The following is a 21,041-nucleotide window of genomic DNA, read 5'->3' as shown; positions in this document are numbered from 1 at the left end:
GAGGAGGGGCCTTCTGAAGAGCAAAAGTCACCAGAAAGGAGGGAGTGGTAGCTTGTTCTCCTGGAAGAAAAGAAAGCTGCCTCAGCCTCCGAAGACCCTCCCCCCCGGCCCTTGGTCCTCTCGGCATTGCGGGAAGGCAGAGCAGATGCCGCCCCATCTCCGGGCCTACCTGTCTGACGTCATTCACATTTTTCCCATTCTGTAGATAAGCTGGATGTTCTTGTCCAGAAAGTCTGGGGGCTTCCCCTCGAGGAAGCTGTGGCCCTCGCGTTCAGCCAGTGTTCATCGGGTACCTGGAATGTGCTGGGCCCAGGGCTAGTGGTGAGCACACCGACCTGCTGTGGCCCTCAGGATGCCTAGGCCGGAGAAACCAGGAAGACAGGCAGGCAGCAAGTGGGCACGCATGTGATAGAAAACCCCTGGGGAGAGATGCGGGGACCTTTGAGAGTTGGAATCGGGTGGTTCGCTGGTTCTGGCCTGAAGCCACCCACACAGAGGGCCTCGCCTGGTGAAGCCCACACATCTGCATCGTCTGGGCCCCAGGATCCAGCCAGGAATCCAGAGAGGCTGCCGTGTTTCTGAAACAGCCGTCAGAGGTGTCCTGAGTGGAGGCCAGATTCATGTTCCCTGTGTGTATTTAGAGAAAGCATGAGTGATGAACTGGAACCTCCAGCCGGTTTGCGCTAGAAAAACAAAAAGACTTCAGTGACTCATGTTTTATGTTTATATGAAGAGGCAGGGGCAGCAAGTGGAAAGGCAGGTCATGCGTTACGAATCCACGAGTTCAAGGACAAGTCACTCGGGAGAACGTCAGTGTTACTGAATTAAAACCCAAAATTTCCACGCTAATGGAAGACTTCTAGCACTATTCATATTTGAAGGGAAATTTCCCTTAAAGTGGGTGTTTTCTGAGCCGTGGTCACTATTGCCTGTTTGTTGAGAGGGACCATGCATCGACATGGCTCCTCTGGCCCCATTTCCCTTATGGGGTCTGGGGTTGCCCGGCTGGGGGCTGGCGACATCCTGGGGAAGGGTTCCTTTGTGCCCGGCCCCTCTCGTAGGGCCCGGACATGCCCACATGTCCAGTTATGTCTCTAAGCAGTGGGGGCAGGCCAGCTGGTGACAGGGGAGGCCTGGACCTTTCGGCCCCAGCAGACGTTACGTTTAAGTGAGCCTTGGAAGCATGCTCATAGAGGCACGATGTCGGAAGGTTGGGATTAATAAAATCCCGGTGCGCTACCTTGATCACCTGTTTTTGAAAGGAAGCGTTGCCATCATTTAAAATCCAACAGAAATATTTTAGAAGTGACTGTCTCTAGCCAATTTTAAAAGCTATGTGTTGTGATTTTAAAAGCTTTGCTCAGCTGTGACTATGAAATGCGGGTACACACCTGTTCCACAAATCTGTTACTGGGACGTTTTCTCGCCGACCTGAAAGGTTTAGGATTGCTCAGTCCAAGGCAAGAACAAAGTGAAGGCCGGCGGGGCGTGCGGCCCTGTTGTCCTGGGGTTGTCCTCGTGGGTTCTTGCAGCAGGTGCGCCCCGCGGCCTCCCCTTGGGTCTCGCTCTGCTCCGTGTCTGCACCATGGCATGCAGCCCCAAGGACGGATTCAAAGTGGTTTTCGATTCTGTTTCATATATATATATATTCTTTCCAGAGGTCAAACGCTGTGCATTATGGCGAAACTAGAACACCTGGCCTGGGTTCCTCTGCTCAGGGGAAGGTGAGGGGCCCTTTATGAGCAGGTGCAGGGCGGTCGCCCGCTAAGCTCCACGCAGGCTGCCGGCTAGTGGCAGCCCGGGGGACTGCACCAGCTCCTTTCCCTGGGCTCCTCGTCCTTAGCATTTCAGAAACGGGTGTCCGGGTGTCCTCTGTCATTCAGAGGCAGACTTAGCCTCGTGTGTCCCCGAGAGATTGGAAACAGCGGCTAAGCAGAGATTGTCTAGAACCCTCATCGAGAGCTTAAGTTTTTCCCTGCACGATCTCTACTTAAAAACACATCCTAAGTTTCCACATTCTGGGTTCATTATGTATTTCTGGGCAAAGGCTTTTTTGAGACTGTTTTTAAACTTTTCTTGAACACTGAAGAGCTAGCTATGGCATTGGGTTTTTTTTATTTCTTATTTGATGTTTTCCAAATTACAGAGCGAACACGGTGTTTTTTCTCACCTTCTCTGACCTTCCCGATGGGCTTACGGGAAGGAGCTCTTAGTGTGCAGATAAAAGAGAAAGTTGGCCTTGCTCTGCTGATGTTCAGAAAAGAAAGAAGCAGCACCAGTGCCAGCCTCAGCCTGTGGACGCCCCCCCCCAGACACCTTCGAGGCTCAGGGTGTCCCCTGGGGGCGATGTCAGGGCTCCATAGGCTGCCGTGGGTCCCACTGAGACTCCGGCCTGAGCCTCCGTTGTTCTTGGAATGTGTTGGACACCGGATTACATACCAGATTACAACGCTACCTTGCCCTTTGAGGGCCCCCCCTCTGCCTAGAACGTGCCCCTCCCTTCTGTTTGTAGCACGCAGTATGCCTTCAATAGATCATCGTTGTGTTTTAGTGATTTGTGGTCCTGAAGCCAAGGACAGAGTTGCTTCAGAGACATGTGCAAACAGGAAACGTGGAAAGCTGGATTCGGGATGGGGGGGGGGGTCTCACTTTTCACCCCCTGCCAGCTCCCCACATCTGGGCATCAATCCTAAAATGGTTAAACCAGAGTCTTCAATCCCAAGATGGTCAACCCATGGCTCCATTCCTCATGAGAAGTAGGAAGAGTTGCAATTGGCTCCGCTGCTTTTTGTTGCTGGCAACCCAGGTAGCAAGAGGCCTGGTCCTGCTCTCGGGCTGTAACCATAGTAATGTCGGGGGGTGAACACGCTTGGAGCTTGTCGTCCTCCCCCCACATTGAGACCAACACGCACAGCTGTGGGAAGCCGTGAAGGAAACGGGTTCCGGTTCAGTTCATTATCAGGTCCCCGATCGGGAGCCCTCCTGCGGCCCGTGTGCATGCCGTCCAGATATGAGGAACGTTGAAGAGCCCCCCGGGGAGCTGAGGCCGGCACACCGAGCCGCCCGCGAGCCCCGCCGTGCCTGGCAGGAGCCTGTCGGCGGGTCTCGTGGCACAGTAGTTCTTAAATTACAATGGAAGCCAATGTCGTGTTACCATCTTCCCTCTGAGCCCGTGTTACCCATCTGACGCTCTCACGTATTTAGCATGTGTCCATTTTCCTCTACAGGTTGAAGAGAGACCAGAAAAGGATTTCACCGAGAAGGTAAGGAGTTTCTGGAAGCCTTCGTGTTGTCGATGATCCACAGGAGGCCCAAAGTGTATGGATGCAGCTGATGAGGAAATACGATGGTTGATCTTTAATAAAGATGCTCCCCCGGGAGTGAGCAGGTTTGCGTGTGGCCCAGCTGCCGACACCTCGTCCTTCTGGGTCCCCGGGAGGCCTTTCCAGGGTGTGTGTTGGCTCCTGCGGGAGAGCAACAGCGTTCACCGTGGCCCACGTGGGGAGCAGCGGCTTCACCCAGATAGGTCCCAGGCAGCCAGGAGGCCCCCCGGATGAGCCTTCCTTACAGCTTTGCATAAGCTGCTCGAGACTTTCCCATTCAAAAACAGGATTCAAGTAAAGGTACCTGTATAGCCGACGTACAGGTGACTGTGGTCTGAAATCACATTCAGTGTTTGTGGCGTTCTAGGGGTCTCGGAGCCTGCCCGGCCTGTCCGCAGCCACCCTGGCCTCCCTGGGCGGGACGTCCTCTCGGAGGGGAAGTGGGGACACCTCCATCTCTGTGGACACGGAGGCATCCATCAGGGAAATCAAGGTAAGGCTGCCAACCTACTTACGACCTAGAGGAGCCTCCTATGAAAATCAGGGTTCGAGTATAAATTTGTAAAGTTCTGGATCTTTCTTGTGGGTCCAGGGTCCCCTGTGGGGACCGTAAACACATGTTCTAGTCACACCGAGACGCAGGTCGGTTAGGCTCTCCCACAGGAGGCGCACCTGCCCGCCCCACCGCGGCCGGGCACACTGGTGCCCTCTGCGCCCCCTCGGCTGTCCGGGCACAGCTTGCTGAGGGCCCTCGCCCTGCTGCCCAGCAGGTGCAAGGCCACTTCTGTATACCTGACATGCACAGACACGTGGCCTTCAGTTGTTTGGAACGTGTGGGACTCGCTGCTCATTTCTTGCTGCTCCCAACCACACTGCCTTGCTCTTTGAGGGTGCCCCCTCTGCCTAGCACGTGCCCCTCCTTTCTATTTGTAGCACACACATATGCCTTCAATAGATCATCGTTGTGGGATTTTTTTCTTCTCCCACTGGAACGTAAGCGTTAGTCTCTGCTACGTCCTCCCTGTCCATGGGGGGCCACTCCGAGTATGTGAGAGAGAAAGGCAGTACAGTTTGTTAAACTACCTAGGACCTCAGGGGACGGGCTCTTCCGTCCTCTGGAGACCAGAGCCAAGGCCCGAGGAGGAAGCCTAAAGATCGGACTTGGTTTCATTCATGGAAGAATTTTCTAATAGTTAAAACCCAGCTGCCCATGGTGTCTGAAAGCTGGATGACCATATGCCAGGGAGGTCAGAGAAGGGATGTAGCATCAGCCACGGCTTGGGCTGGGCTCCCTGAAAATGCCTTCAGAGTCCTGCGCTTTGTAAGAACGATTTCTGTGGACTGCTCTTCCCAAAACGTCCTCCCTTGCTCTCCAGCAGCTCTTTTTGTTCATTTCCTTTGCTACGTCCGAGTAGAGATTGCTGGAATCATAATTCATCTCTGCTCGAGAGCACCGTTCATCGGCTCAGCGAGCATGTACTGAGGCTAGCTCAGACCAGACAGTGGGCGCCAAGAGGGCAGGGTGGAGACTCGGAGCTCCGTCATCAGCTCAGGACAGAGCTTTGCCGAGGCCCATCGTTAGTATGTCACTGTGTCTAGCACAAAGCAGGCACCCAAAGAGCTGGAGTGAACTCTTAAATATGAATAAAATAACTCGTTTCATTTTCAGAAGCTCTTCGGCCTGTTGTCTAAAATTGTGCAGAAATATAATGATGCAGAGCTAAATTTTATGAAGGTGTCCAATGAGCAAGATCTCAACTTTAATCTCCATAATGTTTAACTGTATTGTACTTTCCTTCAACACTTAAGGAAAACAAACCAAAACAAACAAACAAAAAAAGAAAATCACTGCCCAAATGAGGGAAACGACACAGAGGTAGAAAAGATTTAGAGGACGGCTTCTATTTCTTGGTGGTCGGTCTCACTTTTTCCCCATTATCCTCTCCTTCTTTTGCCAATTCCTAGGAACTGAGTGAGTTGAAGGACCAGATTCAGGACGTAGAAGGCAAATATATGCAGGGGTTGAAAGAGATGAAGGTACCAGCTTATGCAAGTGTGGGCTTATGGTACTAACCCAACTTAACTTTAGAAAACCCTAAAGAAGTCGCCCAGACTGCACGCTCGCTCTCAGAAGCCTCCAGACTGCAGATCTCCGGATGTCAGGAACGCGGGCGAGGGCCTGTGCCCCGAGCGTTCTCCCATAAGCAGCTTCCACGTCCACCCCTGAGCCCCGTAACTCGGTAGAAACAGTTACTAACGTACTTGCTGATGCATGTTTTGGACTCACTCTCCTCCCCCGGCTCACACCCAGTTTTTTCTCACTTCCCACACAACTGTACCGTAGGGTTTTGGGATTTTCTTCACTGTCCATAGTAGCTCCATACAAACAAGGCTTCACTTGATTTGCTTCCCCAAGAATCTGATGTCTGCCCATAAGGCAGTCTGTGTTGCGGGGCTTCTGAAACATCCAGAATACTTGCATGCTGTAAGATTTCACTGATTGAAGCTGCCTCTGAGTATGCACCATCCTGGATTTATTTGAGCAAATACACGCTCCTTTTGGAATGTAGAGTCCCTGTATCGTGCCAGCCAGGAAATTTAGTTGCCATGTTCTTGGGCGGGGAGGCGGGTAGTTGAGGACTGCGTTCTCTGTGGATCTAGGAGTAGATGGCAAGCCTGTTACTCCCTTTTCAGCTCCCCAAAAAGTACCCCCAGAAGAATCTGAGTTGTTTTGTCACAGGGGCACCGGAGAAAGGCCATGTTGGTTTTTAAATGACTAATAAGGGACGCCTCAGTGGCTCAGCGGTTGAGTGTCTCTGCCTTTGGCTTGGGGTGTGATCCTTGGGTCCCACATTGGGCCCCCTGCAGGGAGCCTGCTTCTCCCTCTGCCTGTGTGTCTCTCATAAATAAATAAAATCTTTAAAAAATATTACTAATAAATCACTGATGTGTTTGTCGCCTCTCCCTGAAAAGAGAGGGAAATCATGACTGACTTTCATGCATGGGAGAAGGAAGTCACTGAGCCAGCCTAGGAACCGCGGGTCCCACCTGAAATCGTTGCCCTGGTTTGCACATGCAGGCAAGAGCAGCACTGGTCCGTGAGGCCTCCTTGTGGAACCGGACACACCTGACCACGCAGTGCCCACCTTTAGCTTCGGTGGTTCGCACCCAGGGACTCACCCTCCCCATTCTGGGGTCACCTTCCCCTGATCTCTGCGTGGGGACGGAATTGCTGCCCTCCTCCATTGCCTGGCCAACGAGGGTGTCCGCAGGAGGGCCGTGTTTCTATTGCAGACCTCTTTCCCTGGGCTGTCCCTTCAAAGGAATGCCCTTTGTCCTTCCAGGGCTGACCCACTGAGACCTGAATAGCTTGTTTAGTTGTCCTGGAGGCCGAAACTTAAAACTTCACCTTATCCTTTCCTGGTTCACAAGCCCTGACAGGGGGTAGCCAGCAGCAAGTGGCAGGTGTTTGTTAAGGTGACACACTGGCTCTTTTCTGGGTCCTGGTCACATTCCTTGAGTGACTACTTCAGAAACCTGTTGAACGGCCCAGCGGGCACCACGGAGTCATGTGGTCAGGCTACTGCTACCCGCGCCCAGAGCCTGCCCATTGCGAGCCTCCCTGTCCAATGGCCACAGAAGCCGTCCTCCTCCCGGATACAATTAAGAACTAACTTTCTGAGTCGATAACTAATGTTCTGAGTGCTTAATAACCCGATGTGACCCGACTGAAAAGGGGGAATTTCTGTGCATTTGAAGTTAGCGTGTGTTTCTTATCCTGATCCATTTGCTCTAAGAAATTAAGATTGGGGCTAGGTGTTTTTTTTTTTTTTTTTGAAGACTACTAAACTAATCTTTGTTTTTGTTCTCTTCTACAATTTCAAAAACATTGACACGGTTTCTGCAGGACTCGCTGGCAGAAGTTGAAGAGAAGTATAAGAAGGCTATGGTTTCTAATGCTCAGCTAGACAATGAAAAGACGAATTTCATGTACCAGGTTGATACCCTAAAGGATATGTTGCTAGAGCTCGAAGAGCAGCTGGCTGAGTCCAGGCGGCAGTACGAAGACAAAAGCAAAGTAAGCTTCGGTCTGAGAGAGAGCGGTAGAGAGTGCATGTGGTATACGGCGCATCTGTGGGGCATGTGCACACGTGTGCATGTGTGTGTGTGTGTGTGATCATTTTTTATTTTTTGGAAAAATGACAGTTCTCCATTTGTTCAGCAAGCTCAAACATATCTGTAAGAACGCCATGCTCTTTGCTGAGGGATTTGCAACATTAATATGCACAATTCCACTCTGTAAATGAGAAACAATTTACTGGGAGAACACTGTGTTTTGCATGTATGATAAAGTCATAACCATGAAAAAACAGGCCTGCAAAGAACCAGCATGTTTTAGATGGACATAATTGGGTGCTTCAGGATTTTCCTGTTGGGGCACCTGGCTGGCTCAGTCAGTAGAGCGTGCACCTCTTGATCTCGGAGTCATAAATTTGATCCCCCATGGGCATAGAGATGACATGATAATAAAATCTTTAAAAAAAAAGGTGACTTTCCTATTAGTATACATTTCTGGATTTGTGTTTTGTTATCTCTTAACACCATGGAGAAATAGTTGCAAATATATTCATTTATCTTATTCCATTTAAGAATTACAGATCTCCATGAAGCTAACTTAACTTATGATAGCAGTGAGAAGTCTGAGCCTATGTTGAAATCGGTGACAAAAGACTAATTAGATGTCTTTGTGGGAAAAAAAAAAACAAAAAAAAAACAAAACAAAGCAAAAAAAGATGTCTTTGTGGGATATAAAGCAAGGAATACTTGCTTTTCATAGTTTTCAGAATTAGTTGGTCTATCAAACCCTAGGATATTGTCCAATATTTCAGAGTTGCTGAGGGAAACAGAAAATTTAATTTGTGAATGTCACTATCTTTTTTTTTTTTTTTAGCTGGTTCTGGTCCCTAACTCCCAAGGGTTAAAACCAGTGTGTCATTAACAATTCAAGGGCCTCCTACTTTGACGGCTATAGAATTGAATTAGAAACTAAAGAAGAATTTTAGTTAGGAAGTTTCTGAAAGCTAAACTCTGAAACAAAGGAGAAACTTCCCAGGAGACCTCGTGTCACAGTGAAAAATAGAGGAGCAGTGTGCGCACTCTGGACCCCACCTGTGGGGAGGATACTCTAGTGCATTCTCAGTCTCAGGCATCAGAAAGTAGAGCAAGAACCCCCACATCTAACTCCAGAGAATTTGGATGATCCTAGAATGTTGTCCCAAGCTGGGGAACATGGACCAGCAGGCCCTTGTTGCAGCTGGGAGGGTCCCAGTCACCCCCAGGCTTCAGAAAGTGGGTGAGCAGATGATGCCCGGGTGAGAAGCCAAGGTCAGAGCCCTTCCAGAATTACCCCTGGCTGACCTGGGAAGCATATCCCCTAAACTGTTGGCAGTCAGGTGGGCACCAAACCATCCTCAGGAGCTGTGCAGGTTGTGAGCTGAGCCGAAGACCAGGAAGCACATGTTGTCATGTCACGGGGGGAGGGGAGGGGAGGGCTAGGGGAGTGGCCGTGTACCAGCAAGCACCTTCTCCTCTCCCACCTTATCCTGTTTTGTGCCTGGAGTGGGGCCCCTGGAGTACAGAGCTGGCCATCCGCTTGCCAGGGTAGACCGTGTTTACGCCCTTTTTATCCTAAAGAGTATCCCTAATCGAACTTCATAATCAGGGATCGTTCATCCTTGGTGCTTCACACCTCTGGGCCCTCCGAGCGCATGGTCCCACTGCTGGCCTATCGGGAGTCAAGGGCACCTGTCAGGTGCATCAGGTCCTTGGGAGCAGAGGCACCTGTCAGGTGCATCAGGGAGTCAGGGGCACCTGTCAGGTGCATCAGGGAGTCAGGGGCACGTGTCAGGTGCAGCAGGTCCTCAGGGAGAGTTTCCAGGAGATCAGATGTGGGCTCTTGTTGTGACAAAGGCCTTGAGAACCGTGATGCCGTGGTCACAGGTAGTTGGTTCCCAGACCCGTGCAAATCACGGGAGCATGTGAGACAGCAGGTGTGATTCTGTCCCTGCATCCATGCTCTTTCCTGCCTTGTAGGAGTTTGAGAGGGAAAAGCACGCCCACAGCATCCTGCAGTTCCAGTTTGCCGAAGTGAAAGAGGCCCTGAAGCAAAGGGAAGAAATGCTCGAGGTGGGTGTGAATTCCTGGTTCTCTTTCCCTTCTGCATCTCGGGAGTATGTGGTGGGTCAGTGTGAAAGGTAACAGTTACCTCGAAACTGAAGAGTTTAGGCTAATGCCTTGTGCCTCGCGTAAGAAAAATGGTTTTCATCAATGAAGATTCTCATTCTCTGGGGGCTTCGTGTGTGTCGGGCATCGTGGTGGGCAGTGCAGGGGCCCCCTGGGGTGTCCACGTCCTGATCCCTGAAACGTTGGAAGATAGAGGAACAGCGTGTGCACTCAGGACCCCATGTGTGGGGAGGATGCTCTAGGGCATTCTAAGTTCTAAGTCCTCACTGGGGTGGGGGTGGCACCCCCCACAGCAGAAGGGACGGTGGGCAGGGACCTCGTGGTGGGGAGTTGACCTTAAATTACCCGGGGAGCCCTCCGTCATCACATGGTCCTCATACAGGGAGGCAAGAGGGGCAGCAGGAGGAGATGTGAGGGAAGCGAGACTGGTGCCATGTGAGGACGGGGCCATGAGCCGAGGAGTGTGGCAGCTTCTGGGAGCCAAAAATAAGGTTGAGGTGGCGGGCAGGGCACGAGTTCTCCCCTAGAGCCTCCAGAGACAATCCAGACCTGCCCACACCTTGATTCTGGGGCAGCAGACTCAGTTTGGCCTTCTGAGTCCAAAACTATAAGAAAATAAATTTGTGTTGTTTTTAAGCCTCGGGATTTGTGGGTAGTTTGTTACGTTGGTGATAGGAAACCGATACGGGGTTGGGTCTGACTTTTTCCCCTGATCAGAACTTGAGCTGGCGCTTGTACGTGAGCATGTTCCCCCGAGGGGATTTGTATCTGCCCCTCTGGCACCTGGGGGCAAGGCCAAGGAAGAGGTTCCAGGGAGCAGAGACGGACCCAGGCCGAGGCAGGAAATGGGGCTCATACCCCCTCCACACATGTCAGTGGGCGCACGGGCAATCAGAGCTCTCGGGTTAGCTGCCCCCGCACTTTGTCTTCCTGCCTAACCCTTTATCTGCTTCCTTTCTATTTGTTCCTATCCTTCAGGAAATCCGACAGCTACAGCAGAAGCAGGCGAGTTATATCAGGGAGATTTCTGATCTTCAGGAAACAATAGAGTGGAAAGACAAGAAGATAGGGGTAGGATTCCCACATGAACCTGTCCAAAGGGCCAGTCCACTAGCAGAGGCAGTGCTTCCAGGTGTTGGGTGTGCAGAAACTTGTGGGGGCATGCATGCGGCCCCGTGGGACTCAAAACTAATAATACAGGGAACGCACTAGCTCACTCCAGCCGATGTGAGCTCCAAACTTGAAGTCGACGTCCGACACGGCCATTGGCATCTTGTCCACGCTGACCGGGCCTTCTGCCCGCGACCAGTCCAGCCAGCAGCACGCTCAGATACAAGAGTGAGGAGGGCGCCCTAGGGCAGGTGGGGCATGGGAAGGCTCCGGCCTCTCCGACGCCCTGTGCAGGGCCTCACCCACATGGGCTCTGCTTAGAGGCTTCCGAGGAAGCTGCAAGGTGGCAGGTGCTGTGCCCATGTATTCCCTCCCTGACGTGTCCCCACGGAGGACCCAGGCCCCTCCCCCTTGATGAGAAGAGCAAGAGCACACACACACACACACACGCACACACACACACTCCTTTAGGAGTGACGCATAGGAAGGAAGGAGCCCACGTAGAGTAACCACCATGCTTCCTCATGACGAGGGGCCCCCGGAACGGAGCATCATCCCCCCACAGCTCCGATGCAGACTCCTGTGTTGGAGCACATCGCCCGTGCTCCCGAGGCCGTGCTGGTTTTCCCTTTCATTAGAGCCTCTTCCACACTCATTTAGGACTTGTGAGCATGCGCCCTGTGTGTTTGCTTTAGGGCCACTTTGTGTTGGTCTGAGACAGCAAACGCTGAGAATCCATGTAGAGAACTAGTCGAAGTTGTCACTCGGGGTTTCCGAAGCATTTCTTCCCCATCCTCACGCATCTGTCCTCTGAGTGAGCGCATGGCTTCTGTTCATTCCGTCAAGAGCTAGGAAGCTGCGCACGCCCCGTGGCCTCCCGCACCCTCCCACCTTCGTGCCTGTACGGGAGCAGGTGGCCGCAGTCCTTGGCTCGCATAAATTAACCAGATGCTCAGTGCTCGCTTTTTGTCTGTATCTCGAAGCATAGTCTACGCGGTGCCTTGACTCCGACGGTCTGCGTAGCGGAAGCCTTCTCGTTCCTGCTTTAGTCACCTGCTCACCCCTGCGAATCTTCTCTCTCTTTGCTCTGCCCACACTCAGGCTTTAGAGAGGCAGAAAGAGTTCTTTGATTCCATAAGGAGTGACCGAGACGATCTTAGAGAAGAAGTAGTCATGCTGAAAGAGGAACTAAAGGTATGAAGCCAAAGTATAGCTTAAAAAAAAAAAATCCCAGTTCTCAAGAATGATTCTGTGTGTGTACTCGTGTTAATTAATTTTGTGTCGTGGATTTTACTTCTGTTAATCAATTCAAATCTGAAGTTAACTGACACCAAAGAGACACGTTCAATGAGTGTAGGTGCAGTCGAGTCTGCCCCGTTCCTTTAGATGTTTCCAAGCACATCTGAGCTTGGAACAGCTCTGATTTCCAAGAATTTTTTGTATACTGCTTACATTTTTTTTCTCGTACTCATTATTAGATTGTCCAGGACATTACTCAAAGCTGGAGAATGAGTTTCCAGTTAGAGAATGTGTTTCTTTATATTAAAGGCCCAAAGTTAAGGACTTCACCTGAATGGTGGTGTGGGTGAGGCTCACGCCAACTAGACTTGGAGACCTCGTGGGTTGAGGACGTTTCCATGTCCTGTTTGTGCCACGTCCTCAGCTGCTGGCTGGACACGGAGTGAAGGAAAAGGGGTTCTGGGGTAGAGGGGTTATCAACATTGCAGGAGACAGCGTGGAGAAGAGGGCCCGGCCTTGGAAAATCCTAGATCGTCAGTGGAAACATATCAGTGCCAGCTGCTTATGTTCAGGGGCAGGGCCAGAGCAGTCAACCAGAGGGGACAGGTTCCTGTCACTGCTCCTCCCAGGGCTGAGCCTGGTGCTGGGGCACCTCCATGCCCGGGAGACAGCCATCGCAGCAGGGAAGGCAAGTGAGTCCTCCGTCCGGATGAGGATAACTGGCTTTAGAGTGTTTCACTGTGTAGTGAGCATGAATTATGTTTCCTCTGAAGATACCAAACATTCTAGCCACTTCTTTATTCCTTCTTTAGCGTAAGTTGTGTGTATTCCTCTCAGATCACACACATCTCTCTCTTTTTCTTTTTTTTTTTAATTTTTTTTTTAAATTTATTTATGATAGTCACACACACAGAGAGAGAGAGAGAGAGAGAGAGGCAGAGACACAGGCAGAGGGAGAAGCAGGCTCCATGCACCGGGAGCCCGACGTGGGATTCGATCCCGGGTCTCCAGGATCGCGCCCTGGGCCAAAGGCAGGCGCTAAACCGCCGCGCCACCTAGGGATCCCCACACATCTCTTTCTTGATCTCTGTCTCTCTTTTTAAAGAATGCAACCAGGATTTTTAAAAGCGAGGTCCGTTAATGGGGACGGGCTTGATGCTCTACTCTGCGGCAGCCCGCAGACCACTACCTCCAGTTAAAAAGGATGCGTGTTTTTAGTGTCTTGTTACCAGCATGTCAAGACGTGCACTGGAGCGTGCAAGAAGGAAGTGGCCCTTGGAGGAAGACATCCCGGATTTGTGTGTGTTGATAGGATATTTATGAGCATGGTGCCTACCACTGCTCAGACTCTGCTCTCTCGACTTCAGGGAAAAATAGTTTCTTTTTCGTTGTCAATAAAATAGAGGTTAAGCTGACATCAACCAGTCAGTATTACAGTGAGTCTGTTTTTGTTCCCAGAAACATGGAATAGTCCTAAATTCAGAGATAGCTACCAACGGGGAGACTTCAGAAACTCTAAATAACGTTGGACACCAAGGTCCATCCAAGATAACAAAAGAAGAGTTAAATGCCCTCAAGACGACGGGGGACGGGACGCTAGGTAAGTACACCCCTCCCTTTGGGTCTTTTTATCTCACAGTCCGCATCGATCCACCTTCCGTGCATTATTAGAATTGACGTAATCATCACTGATCAATTAACAATCACACAGCATGCCATTTGTCCTACCACTTCCTGGGAGCTCCCTTGCCACACGGTGTGATCACCCACATGTTGTCTGGCGTGCATCCCTGTGCAGTGCTCACCACCGATGGCTGAAGAATACGTTTCTCTTGCTTCTCAAAGCCACCAAGTAAGACTGTGAATGCAAGGAAAATTGTCTCGAGAATTAAAGGGACGGTTTTGGCAGTCCTGTTTGGTTTTCCTCAGATGTGTGCCAAGGATGGCTTCTTAACTTACTCTGTTACAGACTTCTCAAGAGATCAGAATGGCAGAGGCAGTGAAGTAAGATAGGTAGTAACCCTATTTACAAGCCAACGTTGCCCATCCTACACACCACCAAGTGTTTGAGGGTACGAGGTGCCTTTGGGCAGCAGGTACCTCTTGGTTGGTGACAGGTACCTCTTGGTTGCCGTTCTCAAGCTACGACTCGGGAACCCCGGAGGGGGTGAGGCAGACAGGCTGCCCCCTGTGGCGAGTGTGGTTCCCGGTGGAAGGTGTGCCCTTCCCATCAAGGGTCTGATTATGCCTTCCCCTTTGTTAGAGGTGATGCTCCTTTGTATGTCAGTGTTTGCTTCTGAAAGAACATAAATTGGGGAATCCACCAGATTGTGAGAATGCTTTATACAGTGTGCAAACATCTGAAAAGATTTGCCAATTAATATTTGTCCTAATACTTAGCTTTGGGATAAGCCCCCTAAATCCGGCGTGCAGCCTGGAGTCGCAGCCGGCAGATAAGGCCTCGCTTGTCCCTCGTTACCAGTTACATTCCTGCTTTTTACGGTGAGGCTGGAATATGGTCAGGGCCCATGGCTTTAATTAGAAGCTTTCATCTTATTTCTTTGTATTTATGGGAATGTAGAAACCTGTAGGCCCCAGCTCCTCAGGACTTGCTTCCTAGAGAGGTATACCTCATTACCTGGATGACCTCTTAAGGCACACAGCACTTTCGATTGAGTAAAAGTTGCTGAAAGAAGATAAACTGGTTGGCTTCCATCTTACCTTTTTATTAGCTGTGTGAGCAGCTAGGAATTTAACCATATTGCCTTGTTCAAACATACAGTTGATAAATCTCTGCTAACCGTTGTGAAACCAACCCTTAAAGAACCAGAAATAATCACGTTTGTAAGTGGTCTCCAGATATTTTTGGATCACATATCCCTATCGGCAAAGAATTATGGGAACTTTCCAATTCATATATTTTTAATTTACATGTACACGTACTGTTTCATCATTGCAAAGTGTGTATCATAAGGCATGTTCACTGATAGACATCTTTAAAGGGTGAAGTAAAATTAACTAGAAGTCCTACTGTTTTCCCCAGTTTCTCAGGGTAAGGGCACCCACCCGTGGAGACCATGTGTTAATAAAATTACCAAGCTCTGACTTTCAGCAACATGGCATCCGATACGCCAAGGGTCGGTTTATTTGGAGAATCTCAAATATAAGCATCCATTCCAAAGTCATAACGTGTTTTTAATTTGTACTTCTTTAATTGATGAGTAACTTATTATTAGTGAAGTGGTCATCTTGATGTTAAGCATTGGCCACCTGCTAGAACTCCCGCCCCCCCCCCCCAAGCCATTTGGGAGTGGAGCCCCTTCAGTGGTTAGGGCATTGGCTGCTTTCTCAGGAACCCAGAGATTAGACGGTGGGGGTGGGGTGGATTTCTTTTCTCCTCACATAAACTAGTTCAAAAGTATCTTTCTTGAGATTGCCCTTGAAGCTGAGTTATAAGGTGGATTGAATGTTTCTTTTAAAAATTACTTGGAGGTGGTCTTATAGGGCTGTGTGGTGCGCAGTGTAGTTTGACAGCTGGAGGAGCGTGAGTAGGCCAGATGTGCATTTGTAAACAAGAATGGGGAACACGAACTTTAGGTCATTCTCAAACCCATTATTTTGGATGGTTTGGCTGCCTGATTCAGAGCTCTATTTGTTAAAACTTAACTGCACCTTTGAAAATCAATTCACACAAGATGGCACCAGCAGCCGCCCTTGCCTTTGAGATGGTGGCAGTGGCCTTCGCTGATCAGACGTTTGCTAATGCAATGACTGCTTTGCCGCACAGACCTGGCAAAGGCTTCTATTCCGTGTGATTCTTTGATGACTCTCTCTCCTTAGGAATGGGGTCGGGTGGGAGAGAGAACATGTGTTTACGCTGTAGTATGTGTTAAGTGGTCACCACATCATGGGGTCCCTTCAATTTTCTCAATGGTCTTTTAGGAAGAGCCAGTGAAGTGGAGGTGAAAAGTGAAATTGTGGAGAATGTGGGGAAAAGAGAAATCTTGCAGAATTCTGAGCAAGAACAGCACAGAGAGGACCCAGCCCAGGAGTGTGTGGACACAGAGGTGCTCCATCCTGGTGAAAATGCCAAGGACCAGAAAGCCTCTGAAGACAGTGCCCCCTCCCTAGGAGTATTAGCAGATGCTACGAATGAGGAGCAGGCTCAAAACCAGATTCTAGAGAACGCCTCCTTCCTTGAAAATACAGCTCAGGTTGAGTCCAATGAGGTCACAGGCACACCAGATGATAGGACTGGGGCTCCCCTTGAGCAGTCCGAATGTTTGAGTGAATTAGCTGATGAAATCCCAGGTCCTGGGAGTGGGCAGGACAGTTGCAATGCCTCGGATATCAAAAAACAAAGTAAAGAATCTGTGGAAAAACAGGAAGATTTGAAAACCAGCTTGGGAGAGGATAGCACAAAGCCTTGTCAAGAATCTGCTCCTCTGCAAACATCTGAAGTTGGAGGGCTGGACAGTGCAGACCCTGGGGAGCAAGGTGGGAGCCCCACAGAGGGCGTGGTAGAGGCAGGGCTAATGGGGCTTGGGGAGCAGGTGGGCACAGGAGCCTCCGGGCCTCCAACGTATAACAATGACAACGTGAGCTATGATGAGGAGCGTGCAGCAGAAGCCCACACAGAGTTAGACACAAGCACAGGGCATGCTCTAGACAAAGAGCTCTCCAGGCAGGAAGCTGCAGAGCCCCCAGAGCTCCCAGGTCAGAGGGCAGCAGTAGATGAGGAGAATGATGAAAAGGAGGGTGAGGAAAGGGGGTTGAGGGATGAGGAACCAGGCCAGACAGAAGTGCAGGATGTTCCTTGTTGCCCGGCGGCTGAAAGCAGTCCTCAGGGAGCAACAGGCCTAACTGTGCCAGATGCCAAAAGCAAGCCCCTGGTTACGAAGGAACCTGAGGAAGAAAAGAGTGACCAAAAGGGAGACGCACTGGCTTCATCACAGAAGAAGATAAAGAACAAGAAGAAGAAAAACAAGAAAAAATCACCGGCACCTGTAGAAACCCTTCAAGATGCTAAGAAAGAGTTAACGTTTCAGAACTCAGATGGAAGTGAGGTGAAGGAAGGAGAGCATGCAGCTCTCAGTGACACAAAACCAGTTGTAAACACACAAAATGAGGTACCTGAAAGTCCAAAGGAGAAAAACATATCAGGAAGCAGTGAAAAGATTGATTGTCCAGAAAATCTGAAAATTGAGTTGGCTGAGAAACTTGACCAAGAAGATAATGACGTAAACACTAAGAAGGGGGGGAAAACAGCTGATGGCGACACATTAGGTTTGAGGGGTGACACAACCCAGTCATCAGACGTGAGTGTCAGCGATAAGGAGCTAGATGAAGCCGTTAGGAAAGATGATGCTAAGGAAGATGGCGCCGCTCACAGCAGTGCTCCAGAACCAGGCCATGGAGGAGCGTCCAGCAGCGCCCTGCCGGAGAATGAAGGTCCCTTCAAGGACACTGACGATGCCCCTCAAACAGGAAGTACAGAGCAGCAGGAGATGGCAGAGGGTCCCAGTCAGATAGTCGGGAAGGACGTAGGAAATGATCACGTAGCATCCGCAGGAGAGTTGGGAGCCTCCAACTCAGAAGGCAGAGACAAGCCGAGAGGCGGAAGCGAGAAGGGCAAAAGCAATGAAGAGTGTACCATGTCCTAAGTGGACAGGGCCAAGGACCGCACAGGAAGTCCAGCTGTCAGAGGCCCATCTGCTGTGTCCCCGGGCGAGGTTCCCAAAATGCTCCTCATTCATCTAGATGCACCATAGGACAATCAACCGCCGAGCTACCTAGCACCTGAGTTATAGACTGTTACCTGTAGACGTATACTCTTCCTCATTAAAGTTATCACCCAGATCAGAAAGAAAGGCACGTCTGTAATCGGTAGACGTTCCAACCGAGAGCAGTCCGGCAGTGTCCAACAAGAGCGTACGCTCCCTATTCCTGCTTACAACCCAAATGAAGCTATTTAGCATTTGCCTTAGGCCGATATTCTTGACCAAATACATCAGCGTCCAACTGAAATGACCAAATGGCATTCTGAGATTTGTGAGTATAGTCGATACTTAATGTGTCTCATTCAAATATATGTCCTCTGACATTTGATTTTGATGTGTACGTTATAACCTATATGGTATTTTGTTCTAAAAGGAGATAAGTGGCCCAATAGCGTATAGGTCAATGAGTTATGATAAGATTTGCACCTTAGGACAGTAATTAATCATGTTAGGGATAAGAAATAAATATCTTCAAGCACTGGGAGATCTTCCTTCCCTTTACCTCATAGAAGGCTTTTATCTCAGTCTGATACCTTTTGATCTCATTGTTGATGATGCCTGAATTTATTTTGTAGATTTTTGACTTCACTTTGTGCTGATTATAATGTACCAAAGTCATCTTATACAAAGATTTTTTTTCCCTAATTTGTTTCTGGAAGAGACATACGTTGAAATTGCACTTCCTAGTGCAGTATTTGTGCAGGGGGACCATTTCTAAAATTTATTTTTTTAATTTTAAAATTACTTCTCTTTCTATATGTCTGCTATTGAAAAGAAAAATACAAAAAGGTGCCGTTCTTGTGCAAACTGCTAATTGGACTATATATAACAGGATATTTTAAATAGGTGAATCACTTTCGGTATTTTGGTATAAATATTTTCATTTGTTGTATCTCATTATATTCTTATTGGAAAATTCTTAATTTGCTCTTCCTGAAGGAAATATATCTTTTCTTTATAAGGAAGCATTTTTAAAGATAATTGTAAAGTTCAATAAAAAGAATGATTGTAAAATACTAAAATCACAAAGGACTGTACATGATGAATGCTGTTGACACTTTATGAGATTATATGAATTCATATCACTGTTACAAGGTATAATTGAATGCAAAAAAAGACCAAAACCTCAATAAAATTTGAGGCAAGCCTAAGTGTTATTATGTAATTGAAATAAAAACATTTTATAATTTTACAAGCCTGTGATTCCACTCTTTGGGCTACTTGAATTCTGGCTGTGACTGTGGTTCTCCATAACATTATCTTCAAAGTAGCACCTACTTCTGGCCTGCTAATTCCCAGTCTGTGTTGCGTGAAGGACTCATTACTTTGTCAGTAATGAATGAACTTCTCTCCTGGCACCTAGACTGGGGCTAGTGTCGCACCCTCCTGGGGAGAATTGAGAAGATCTTCCCTTGTAGCGTCTCCTGTGATCTGTGGTTCTGGTGAGGAGCCCCAGTTAAGAAAAAGCTCCATTCTGTTGCTCTGCTTACATGAGCCAGTCCTTGGAAGGCTTTGAAGGAGATGGTGAAGTTGGCAAGTAAGCATCGACTACTCCCGCGTAAGTGTCCTGAGGCAGGGGACGGCTACACCTTCCCCACTAGTGCCCGATGAGTGGAAAACTATCAGGCTTGGTAGAGAGGCTCCCATCTGAGGGCTGCAAGGGACTTGAAAGGGAGCAGCCCACGCCTCTAACTTTAGCAAAGCCACAGTCACCCTGGAATGGGCATCGGGGAAGCTCTCCTTCCTGCTTGCAAAGGCCCCTGGGGAGATGATTCAACAACCCAGCTCACTGAACGGTGAGGTCATCAAGCCATTTTAAGGTCTGGCTTTGCTCCTAACGGCTCATTTAAGGACATAGTGGCATACTTCATACCCCTCAGGTCCAGCCGTCCAGGGGTCTCGATTAATCACGCATCCGTTTAAGTAATAGACCTTGTGATCAGTTCATATCCGGAAGGCACTGTGCCAGCGGACAAGCAGACGGGACCCAGCTTGTAGTGGAAGTAGACAGCTGAGAACCCAGGAAGTAAAAAAAAAGAAAAAAAAGAAAAAAGAAAAGTTCTGAACAGCCAAGCCATTTCTTGCTAATCTAAGAGCCTTCACTGTGAGCATCAGTTACCCCGCTCCGAGGGGGAAATGACATTGGAGCGCAGTAAGTGACGTTACAGGAAGGCCCTTCGGTTACCAAGAAGTCGGTACCTCAGGGAGGTTCAGGTTAAGAAGACACAGAGGTATATGAGGCAGTTTGGAAAGATGTGATGTCAAAAGATTCAGACTCAGAAGAAGAACGAAAGGCTACCTGTCCGCCACATCCCCAGAGGAGCCCAGACCCCCGACGTCTCACTTCCCTACCGAGCAGAGGGAAACGCTCATCACGGGTACCTTAAATCAAAAACCAGGGATGCCTTTCATTCCCAAACCAGAACATAGCGACTGTATGTAAAATGTAAATCTTCCTTTCAAAAGTATAATTGAGTGTAATCGTGGGTGCATGTAGGAAATAGGGAAAGGCAACAGAGTTTTGCGATATAGGTTCTTATTTTGTGATATACAAAGGTAGAGAAGCAGTAAAGTGGTTTTTTAAGAGTTTCTAGAAATAAGATGGATTGCCCTGTACTTTCTATAATGCTTAGTGTTTCCAGCGATCAGAAAAGCTCATGACCTGGACATTTAAACTCCTGCTGTCGGGATCCCTGGGTGGCGCAGCGGTTTGGCGCCTGCCTTTGGCCCAGGGCGCGATCCTGGAGACCCGGGATCAAATCCCACGTCGGGCTCCCGGTGCATGGAGCCTGCTTCTCCCTCTGCCTGTGTCTCTGCCTCTCTCTCTCTCTGTGACTATCATAAGTAAATAAAAAATTTTAAAAAAAATTTAAACTCCTGCTGTCACTAGGACCCGGGAGTGCTGGTTCTGGGGGGTTTACACAGTTGGGGGTTCCTGTTTTCTGTGGTAGACCCCTTCCCTGAGAGACCACCCGGTCCAGCATGCCATCGAGACCAGGAGACACAGCAGGGAGATTTGTGCTGAATGTCCAGGCACCAGAAGGAAAGGAAGGAGTGTTGGTGCCTGCACTGTGTTAGAATACGTGCTCAGTCAGCGTGATGATCGCGTATAGAGAAAGCTTTGTCTTTCAGGAGAAAGAACCCTCACTCTTTCCCTTTTACTGTTTGCACTGCCTCTTACTCCAAGACTTAACTACCTTTTTTTCGAGATGTGAGTGACTTCAGTGGTGGTTGACATATACAGTTCCCATCTGCACAGACCTCCTGGGCCCTGTAAATAGAAAAAAACCTGTCCCCGCTCTGCCTGCTGTAGGCAGGAGGTGCTCCCCTGGTGTGGGAGGCTGGC

General features: G+C 49.3%; 1 protein-coding gene across 22 annotated transcripts in view; it reads left to right on the top strand.

The window, feature by feature from the left end:
* LRRFIP1 (LRR binding FLII interacting protein 1) overlaps positions 1 to 21,041 on the top strand; it is a 141,488-nt gene that overhangs the window by 111,351 nt on the left and 9,096 nt on the right. For 11 of the 22 annotated variants that reach the window (XM_055346118.1, XM_055346134.1, XM_055346133.1 and 8 more), the window contains 9 exons: positions 3,228 to 3,263; positions 3,691 to 3,816; positions 5,289 to 5,360; positions 7,231 to 7,401; positions 9,417 to 9,509; positions 10,545 to 10,637; positions 11,778 to 11,870; positions 13,374 to 13,515; positions 15,858 to 18,890. In XM_055346118.1, the coding sequence (XP_055202093.1) occupies positions 3,228 to 3,263; positions 3,691 to 3,816; positions 5,289 to 5,360; positions 7,231 to 7,401; positions 9,417 to 9,509; positions 10,545 to 10,637; positions 11,778 to 11,870; positions 13,374 to 13,515; positions 15,858 to 17,578 (2,547 nt within the window). In that variant the 3' untranslated portion in view covers positions 17,579 to 18,890. Of the gene's footprint in view, positions 1 to 3,227; positions 3,264 to 3,690; positions 3,817 to 5,288; positions 5,361 to 7,230; positions 7,402 to 9,416; positions 9,510 to 10,544; positions 10,638 to 11,777; positions 11,871 to 13,373; positions 13,516 to 15,857; positions 18,891 to 21,041 lie in introns of those variants that run through there. The other 11 variants (XM_055346139.1, XM_055346137.1, XM_055346136.1 and 8 more) reach the window with 8 other exon arrangements.

This window comes from Nyctereutes procyonoides, unplaced genomic scaffold, assembly GCF_905146905.1.
Source record: "Nyctereutes procyonoides isolate TBG_1078 unplaced genomic scaffold, NYPRO_anot_genome, whole genome shotgun sequence".
Lineage (NCBI taxonomy): Eukaryota > Metazoa > Chordata > Mammalia > Carnivora > Canidae > Nyctereutes > Nyctereutes procyonoides.
The sequence above is the reverse complement of the archived record's forward strand: the minus strand, read 5'-3'. Positions and strand labels throughout refer to the sequence as shown.